The sequence below is a fragment of the Stegostoma tigrinum genome, chromosome 46 (assembly GCF_030684315.1).
Source record: "Stegostoma tigrinum isolate sSteTig4 chromosome 46, sSteTig4.hap1, whole genome shotgun sequence".
NCBI lineage: Eukaryota > Metazoa > Chordata > Chondrichthyes > Orectolobiformes > Stegostomatidae > Stegostoma > Stegostoma tigrinum.
Genome location: NC_081399.1, coordinates 366,737 through 376,468, shown reverse-complemented (window position 1 = coordinate 376,468; position 9,732 = coordinate 366,737). Strand labels below are relative to the sequence as shown.

General features: G+C 53.2%; 1 protein-coding gene across 1 annotated transcript in view; it reads right to left on the bottom strand.

Annotated features, from left to right (window-relative positions):
• Positions 1–4,262: 4,262 nt before the first annotated feature.
• LOC125449624 (reticulon-4 receptor-like 2) overlaps positions 4,263–9,732 on the bottom strand; it is a 12,964-nt gene continuing 7,494 nt past the window's right edge. The window contains exon 2 of the mRNA XM_048525470.2: positions 4,263–7,080. Coding sequence (XP_048381427.1) covers positions 5,849–7,080 — 1,232 coding nt within the window. The 3' untranslated portion in view covers positions 4,263–5,848. The remainder of the gene's footprint in view (positions 7,081–9,732) is intronic.

Sequence of the window (9,732 nt, the reverse complement as noted above, 5' to 3'; positions counted from 1 at the left end):
CTCTATCCTCTCGTTTACTCCCCACCCCATCAAACACCCTATTTTCTACGTATAAACTGACGTTTTCCCAGCCACCATCAGTTCTGAGGAAGGGTCACTGGACCCGAAGCGTTAACTCTTTCTTCTCCTCCATAGATGCTGCCAGACCTGCTCAGCTTTTCCAGCAACTTTGTTGTGGATCCTGATTTACAGCGTCCGCAGTTCTTCTGGTTTTCATGAGAGGTAGAGCATATTGATATAGAACATAGAACATAGAACAGTACAGCACAGAACAGGCCCTTCAGCCCACAATGTTGTGCCGACAACATATAGAAACAGATATAGAAACAGAGAGAGAAGAAGACAGAGAGAGTGTTTGGGAGAGTGATAGAGGCAGGGAGAGGGAGATAGAGAGAGGTAGTGCGATCAAGAGAAACCAAGAGAGGGGAGAAAGAGACAGTGATTGAGATAGAAAGAGAGAGATAAGGAGGAGGAGAAACAGGCAGAGGGTTACAGTGAGCGACTGACAAGAAAGAGTGATTGAGAGACAGAGACGGAGATATAGAGTGTGAGTGATAAGAACAGGGAGCGCCATAGACATTGAGGAGACAGCGACACAGAGAGAAACAGTGTGATGGAGAGAGAGAGATAGAGAGGCACTCAGAGAGGCAAAGAGATAGAGAGAGAGGCAGTAAATGAGGGAGGGAGAGATTAACAATGATAGAGAGAGTGAGGGAGGGAGAGATTAGCAGTGACAGAGAGACAGTGTGATTGAGGGAGGGAGAGATTAGCAATGATAGAGAGAGAGACAGTGTGAGTGTGGGAGGGAGAGAGTGGCAATGACAGAGAGAGAGAGAGAGAGTCAGTGTGAGTGAGGGAGGGAGTGATTAGTAATGGCAGAGAGAGAGAGACAGTGTGAGTGAGGGAGGGAGAGTAGCAATGACAGAGAGAGAGGGAGAGAGAGAGAGAGAGGCAGTGTGAGCGAGGGAGGGAGAGAGGAGCAATGGGAGCTGTTCCCCACTCCGACTGCCTGTCCCATGGATCTGCTGCCCCATCTAATAGAACATAGAACACTACAGCACAGTACAGGCCCTTCGGCCCTCAATGTTGTGCCGACCTGTCATACCGATCTCAAGCCCATCTAACCTACACTATTCCATGTACATCCATATGCTTATCCAATGACGACTTAAATGTACCTAAAGTTGGCGAATCTACTACCGTTGCAGGCAAAGCGTTCCATTCCCTTACTACTCTCTGAGTAAAGAAACTACCTCTGACATCTGTCCTATATCTTTCACCCCTCAATTTAAAGCTATGCCCCCTCGTGCTCGCCGTCACCATCCTAGGAGAAAGGATCCCCCTATCCACCCTATCTAACCCTCTGATTATTTTATATGTTTCAATTAAGTCACCTCTCAACCTTCTTCTCTCTGATGAAAACAGCCTCAAATCCCTCAGCCTTTCCTCGTACGACCTTCCCTCCATACCAGGCAACAACCTAGTAAATCTCCTCTGCACCCTTTCCAAAGCTTCCGCATCCTTCTTATAATGCGGTGACCAGAACTGTACACAATACTCCAAGTGCGGCCGCACCAGAGTTTTGTACAGCTTCACCATAACCTCTTGGTTCCGGAACTCGATCCCTCTATTAATAAAAGCTAAAACACTGTATGCCTCCTTAACAGCCCTGTCAACTTGGGTGGCAACTTTCAAGGATCTGCGTACATGGACACCGAGATCTCTCTGCTCATCTACACTACTAAGAATCTTACCATTAGCCCTGTACTTTGCCTTCCGGTTACTCCTACCAAAGTGCATCACCTCACACTTGTCTGCATTAAACTCCATTTGCCACCTCTCAGCCCAGCTCTGCAGCTTATCTATGTATCTATCGGATTGCTCACATATAGCACAGCACTGACTGAGATAGTCACTACCAAACTGTTAGCGTGTCCGTCTGCGTCTAAGAGTTATTTTTAACTCAAGCACAGGATGGGGACATTATTGACTGGGCAGCATTTATTACCTATCCCTAACCAGACCAGGTAAGGATGGCCAATATCTCCCCCTTAAGGACACTGATGGGGTTTTTCCTGATAGTCGACAATGGATTCATAATCAGCATGAGACTGTTTTATTCCAGTTTGTTTTATTGAATTCAAATTCCACCGTCCGCCGTGCTGAGATTCTCAACCCACGGTTGTCATTGGAGTCTTAATTCCAGCTATTTATTGCATTCAAATTCTGCCATCAGTCCCCCAGAACGTTATCTGAGTTTCTGGATTAACAGCCCAGCCATAACAACATCGGGCTTTAGACTCCCCCGTTGTAAGTGCGTTAGTGAGTGTGTGTGTGTCTGAATGCGAGGTCATGTGTGTGTGGGTGTGAGGGTGAGTGTGTGTGTGTGAGGGTGTGTGTGGCTGTGTGTGATGGTGTAAGTGTGTGAGGGTGTGAGTGTGTGTGTGTGGGTGTGTGTATGTGTGTGTGTGTGTGTGTGTGTGAGAGTCTGGGAGTATTGTGTGACAGTGTGAGTGTGTGTGGGTGTGTGTATGTGATTGTGTGTGTGTCACTTGTCACTACTGTCTCACCTAGTGCACTGTAAATCATTCTTCCTGAATGTGGTGGGATTTTGGGAAATGATTGAAACTCCCTGTCGATGTCTCAGACACTGATAAACACGGGTTACCAAACCTCACCAGGGGTCTGTCCTTAACACAACCCGTCCTGGTTACTCCCAGACCCATGGTCTTTTATCAGCAACATAGAGGAGAGAAACCCTATCACTCACCTACAGCTATCAACGTAGACAGAGTGTGGATAAACCAGGGGAGACGGATGTGTAGGTGCAGGAAGTTATCGGGATGGCTGATGGAACGTTAGCCCTTATCCTGAGAGTACAGGAGCACTGAACTCTTCCCTTGATTGATTCAGAGTCTGGTTACACCTCACCTAGAGCACTCTCTGTGTAGCATTGTTCCCCAGTTATCCAGGAGGGATATTATCATCAGAGGCAGCACCAGGCTTATTCCTGGGAAGATGGCACTGTCCAACAGGCAGGAATCTCCAAGGAATCCCCTCCCTCTCAGGCTTGGAAAAGTGATCTCAACGAAACTACCCGAATACTGAATGGATAGGCAGGGGAGATGGAGGCCTGGTATTCCGCTAACCCCACTGCCCTGCGCTCTCCCCCATATCCCCACATCAATCCCCAAACTAATCCCACTGCCCCACTCTCTCCCCCTATCCCTGCATCAATCCCCAAACTAATCCCACTACTCCGCTCACTCCTCATCGCCATGCATCAATCCCCAAACTAATCCTGCTGCCACCCCCTGACTTTCTCCCCATTGCCCTCTCTCAATCCCCAAACTAATCCCACTGCCCCCCCGCCACCGCTTTGTCCCCTGGCCCTCTATCAATCCCCAAACTAATGTATGGTTTAGAAGGGGTGGACGCTAGGAAGTTGTTTCCGTTAGGTGGGGAGACTAGGACCCGTGGGCACAGCCTTAAAATTAGAGTGGGTAAATTTAAAATGGAAATGAGATGACATTTCCTCAGACAGAGAGTGGTGGGCTTGTGGAATTCATTGCCATGGAGCGCAGTGGAGGCCGAGACGTTGGATGCCTTCAAGGCAGAGATCGACAAATTCTTGATCTCAGAAGTAATCAAGGGCTACGGGCAGAGTGCAGGGAAGTGGTGTTAAAATGCCCAACAGCAATGATTTAAATGGCGGAGTGGACTTGATGGGCTGAATGGCCTTACGTCCACTCCTATGTCTTATGGTCTAACCCCACTGCTCCGCTCTCTCCCCCTATCCCTGCATCAACCCCCAAACTAATCCCACTGCCCTGCTTTCTCCCCCATGGCCCTGTATCAATCTCCACTGCCCCCCCACTCTCTCCCCATTGCCCTGTATCATCTCCAAACTAATCCCACTGCCCCCCAGCTCTCTCCCCTGGCTCTCTGTCAGTCCCCAAACTAATCTCACTGCCCCACTCTCTCCCCACAGTCCTGTATCCATCCCTAAACTAATCTCACTGACCATCCGACAGTGCAGCACTCCATCGGTCATGGCCCCTCCGACAGTGTGGCGTTCCCTCTGCACTGACCCTCCAACAGTGCGGCGCTCCCTCAGCACTGACGCCCCGACAGTGTGGCACACCCTTAGCACTGACCCTCTGACAGTGCCCGCTCCCTCGGCACTGACCCTCCGACAGTGCCCGCTCCCTCAGCACTGACCCCCCGACAGTGCGGCACTCGCTCGGCACTGACCCTCCGACAGTGCCCGCTCCCTCAGCACTGACCCCCCGACAGTGCGGCACTCCCTCGGCACTGACCCTCCGACAGTGCCCGCTCCCTCAGCACTGACCCTCCGACAGTGCTCGCTCCCTCAGCACTGACCCCGCGACAGTGCCCGCTCCCTCAGCACTGACCGCTCCCTCAGCACTGACCCCGCGACAGTGCGGCCCTGGATGTCCTGATGGCGGTGGGAGTGTGCTGATGGTTTCCCTGACTGCTTGCTGACGTACCAAGAGCGATCGGGGCGGTTGGGACTATCATCCCCGGAATTTTGGAAGAGTGAGTGCTAATCTCATTAAAACCCGTCAAATTCAAACTGCACTAGACCCAAGGTGAACACAGGAATGATGCTCCTGATTGTGGGGACGTCGAGAGCTGGGGGCTCAGTGTCTAAGGATACAGCATTGGCCATTTCAGACTGAGATGTGGAGAAATGTCTTCATGCAGCAAATGGGGGGGCCCTGTGGTACTCTCTGCCAGGGAAGGTTTTTGATGGCGAAGGATTGAACATCTTTAAGAAGGAGATGGTGCTGTTCTTAGGGCTACAGGGATCAAAGAAATATGGGGAGAAAGCAGGAGCAGGAGAGCGAGTTGGATGACCAGCCATGCTGGTATTGAATGGGGGGGTAGGAGGCTGGAAGGACTGAATTGGCCTATGCTTGTCCCAATTATGGCTGTTGGCATCCTTTGAAGATTCAGAAGGAACTTAACGGGAACATAGGATTCTGAGGAAACACAGTTTTAATTTCCAACAGGGTTGTGAAGCTGTAGAACTCCCCTCCTCAAACAGATGTAGGTATGGAACCTGTCCCTATTTCCAAGGCAGAGGGAGAGAGAGAGATTGCTGATGCCTGAGCTGTTGGGGGGTTGGTGGTGGTGAGAGAGATTATCGGGGATAGGCAGGAATGTGGAGGGGAACGTTACAATCAGCGCAGCTGTGGTCTTGCTGGAGGTCAGGACAGCATCAACTGTCTGAGCCGCCTCCTCCCCATCTTCTCCTGGACGTTTCGGGATGAGGTGAAGGGTCGTCGGTCCATCCCGGGGGTTCAAAGTTCAATCCCAGCTTTCCGCAGTATTGCGCGCCATCTTCCTGTCCAGGGGCTGAGCGGGAAACAAGGATAGGCCGAGGGGTTGAGGATGGATGGGTGGTGGGAGGGAGGTAGTGAAGAGGTTTGGGGGGGAGGGGATTAATGGTGGGGAAGTGAGAGAGTGAGATGTTGAAGTGGAGGGAGTGAAGGGGAGGGAGGGCCTGAGGCGGATGGAGTAAGGGACTGAGGGGGACGGAGGGAGGGAATGAGGTGCAGGGCAAGGGGAGGGAGTGAGGACACCGTTGGGGAGGAAATGAGGGAGAGAGAGTGAGGGGGCGGAGAGAGGGGGATGTAGAAGGAACAAGGAGAAGGAGAAGGTGGAGGATTATAAGGGAGGGAGTGAGAGGGAAGGGTTGAGAATGAGGGGAGGGATTGAGGAGGAGTGAGATTAGGTTGGTGGGTGGGGTTGAGGGAGTGGGAGCGGTGGGGAGAAGGTGAGGGAGTCCCCAGCCCTGGGAATTCCCCTCCACATCCCTGGATCACCAGTCCCACAGCAAGGCCAAGGCCCACACAGGGAATGGGAAGATCCCAGGGCCCTCACCGGCTGCATTCCTCCAGCAGCCTTGTCCCTCACAGCGGCCTAGACCGGGGGCAGACAGGCCCTCACCATAGTCATAGTCCCCAGGCCAATAGTTGCCCATCTGCCCCTTCCCCTGGCCTTTGGATGGAGGCTCGCTGAGGCCTGTGTCTTCAGTCCAGTTTGCAGGAAGCTCCACACGCCCAGGCCTGGGCCCAGGCCCAGGCCCTGGCTCCGGCCTCCAGCTGGCCCCGATGCCCTGGCAGCCCCGGAAATCAGCTGGAGTGAGGAGACGGAGGTCCTTGCCCCGGAGACGAGGCGGTTCAGAGCAGTCGAGGGCCGAGCTGGCCCCTGCGAATGTCCGGAACCAGCGGCGGAGTGGGAGGGCCCGACAATCGCAGGCCCAGGGGTTCCCGCTGAGGCGAAGGAAGCGGAGGGAGGCAAGGGGCTGGAAGACCAGGCCCGGGAGCTCCCGCAACCTGTTTTCGAAGAGGAAGAGGGTGTCAAGCAGGACAAGACCTCGGAAGGCTGTAGGCTCCACCTCCCACAGGAGGTTCCGGTGCAGGAGCAGTCTGTCTAGGCTCCGAAGGCCCCGAAAGGTGTCGGCAGCCAGGGCCTGGATGCGGTTTCCGTGCAAGAAAAGGTGCCGGAGCTGGGACAGGTCATCAAAGAGGCCACGGGGCAACTCGGACAGGTGGTTCTCCTGGAGCGAGAGGTAACGCAGTGAGGAGAGGCCTTGGAACAGGCCGCCGGGCAGGCTCCACAAACCACATCGTGGCAGCTGCAGGCTCCGCAACCTGACCAGGCCCCAGAAGGTGTCCTCGCTCAAGGAGCTCAGGCCTGGGTTGTCCCCCAGGTCCACTTCCTCCAGCCGGGCCAGGCCTCGCAAGGCCCCAGGACTCACCGTGGTCAGGTTGTTGGAGTAGAGCCAAAGCACTGTAAGGCCTGTGGGCACGGAGCCTGCGTCCAACTCCGAGATCCGGTTGTGGGGCAGGAAGAGGCGAACCTCAGCCCCTGGGCCTGAGGCCCCTTCACCGGGAAAGGCCATAGTTACCCTGGGAACCTGCTGTAGGCCCCTCGATCCACAGTTGACTGTCAGCGGGGGCTGGGCACAGGAACATGACGAGGGGCAGGGCTCAGTGAAGGGGCATCGGAACAGCACCAGGAGAAGGAGGAGGGGAAGGAGGGAGACTCCTGTGGGGACAGAGAGCAAGAGGGAGGGTGAGAGGGAGAGGGGGAGGGAGAGAGGGAGGGTGGGAGAGAGGGAGAACGAAGTTGAGAGAGAGAGAGGGAGCATAAGGTCGATGGGGGAGAGTGAGGGAGTGAGAGAGGGAGGGCGGGAAGGTTGAGGGAAAGAGTCAGGGGTGTGGACAGAGAGACAGGGTGACAGGGAGAGAGCGGGGGAGAGAGGGCGGGAGGGAGGAAGAGACGGTGTAGGAGGGAAGGAGAGAGAGAGAGACAGTGAGAGGGAGAGGGGGAATGACAGAGAGGTGGGAGAGAAAGAGACAGAGGGAGACAGAGGGAGAGTGAGAGAGGAGGAGTGAGAGGGAGACGGAGAGGGAGGGAGAATGGGATGGAGTGAGGGAGAGGGAAAGAGGGGTGGAAGAGAGAAATCAGAATGTGAGTTCTTAAATCAATGAGTCTGAGACACTGACGGCATGGACGAAGGCCCTTCAGCCCACTCTAACTATACTGAACCTCTATTCCAATCACATTGGCCCACAGCTTTGGCATCACAAGTGTACATCAAAACCCTGCTTCCATGTGATGAGGGTTTCCTGCCTCTCGTAGCCTCCCCAGGCAGTGATTCCCAACTCCCCACCACAGTCTGGGTGAAATAAACCCTACTCGCTTCCTCAAATCCCCTCTCATCATCCTCCTGCCTTTCACTTTAAAATGACCCCACCCCCACCCAAACTTGCTACTGACCCTTTGATCGAGGGGAACAGCTGCTTCCTATCCATGGCCCTCAGAACGTTACCCCCATCTATCAGGAAATCCCCACACTTCACCTTCTCTGCTCTGAACGCCCCAAGCCCATCCAGTCTCTCTCTGTCACTGAAATACTCCACCCCAGGGCAGGGTGCTGGGGAATCTCCCTCTACATCCCGTCCTGTACAATCCCATCCTTCCTACAATGTGGGGGCCAGAGCTGCACACGGTGCTCCAGCTGGGGCCCCACCAAAGCCCTGTACAGCTCGCACACCACCTCCCTGCTCTTACAGTCTGTACCACAGCGATGTCCCATATTCCTCCCTAACTCCCACATTAACCTGCTCTACCACCCTCAGGGATCTGTGGGCTAACACCCCAAGGTCCCTCTGAGCTTCCCAGTGTCCTGCCATTCACTGAGTTCTTCCTTGTCTTGTACCTGCTTCCAAATTATATCACCTCCTATTTCTCACAGTTAAACTCCATCTGACACAGATCAGCCCATCTGACCAACCCGTTTCTATCCTCCTGTAACCTTACACCTTGCCACTCTCTGTCACCCTCCCAGACTAGCTGTGTGTCATCCACAGATGTACTTCTCATCTCCTCTACATTCCCATCTCCATCATTTCTGAATATCATGAATGATAATGAACCCAGAACTGATCCCTGTGGGACATTACTGCAAACTGGGCTCCAGTCACACACACAGTCCTCGAACACGCTCTGCCTCCTGTCACTCAAACCCATTCTGGATCCAACTTGCCGAGTCACACAGGATCCCATGGGGTTTTACCTTCTTTATGGAGCTCCAGCGTATGGGATCTTGTTAAAGGCCTTGCTGAAATCCATATAAACTACTTCAACCCTCCCCTACACACTTGGCCACCTCCTCAAAACACTCAATTTAATTGGTTAGGTAGGCTGTACCTCTGACAAAGCCACGCTGACTTTCCCTGATCAAACCTTGTCCCTCCGAGTGGAGATTAGTTTTCTCCCTCAGAAATTTCTCCAATAATTTCTCTATCACTGATCTGATACTCCCTGATCTATTTCTACCTCCTTGTAAAGCCGAACCTCATTAGATGTCCTCCAGCTCTCTGGCACCTACTTGTGGCCTGAGATGGTTTATAAATGAGGGTCAGTGTCCTCGTAATTTCCTTCTTCTCTTCCCACAGCAGCCTATGTTGTAACTCACCTGGATCTGGGGAGTTGTCCACCTTTGAAGAAGTTAAGAGTGCGTATAGAGTTAATGGCAGGACCCTGAACAGCATTGATGTACAGAGGGATCCTGGGGTTCAAGTCCACTGCTCCCCGAAAGTGACCACGCAAGTCGATAGGGCGGTAAAGAGGGTGTATGGCGCACTTGTCTTTAATCTTTGGGGAACTGAGTACAAGAGTCAGGATGTCGTGTCGCAGCTTTATAAGACATTGGTTCGGCTACACTTCGAGTATTGTGTTCAGTTCTGGTCACCACATTACAGGAAGGATGTGGGGGCTTTGGAGAGGGTGCAGGAGAGGTTTAGCCGGATGCTGCCTGGATTAGAGGGAATGAGGTATAGGTAGAGGCTAGAAATACTCAGGTTGTTTCCTCTGGAGCGGCGCAGGCTGAGGGGAGACTTGATAAAAGTTGATAAAATTATGAGATGTATAGGTAGGGTTGATGGTCTCCCCAGAGTTGAAATGTCTAAAACTGGGGGCAGGCATTTAAGGTTAAAGGGGTGGGGAGCAAGTTAAGGAGGGCAAGTTTTTTTACGCAGATTGGTGGGAATGTGGAATGTGCAGCCGGGGGTGGTGGTGGAGCCAGATACAATGCGGGTGTTTAGAGGTCTATGAGATAAGGAATGGAGGGATACGGACCGAGGGCAGGCAGAATGGGTTGTTTAATTTGGCATCATGCTGGCACAACATTGT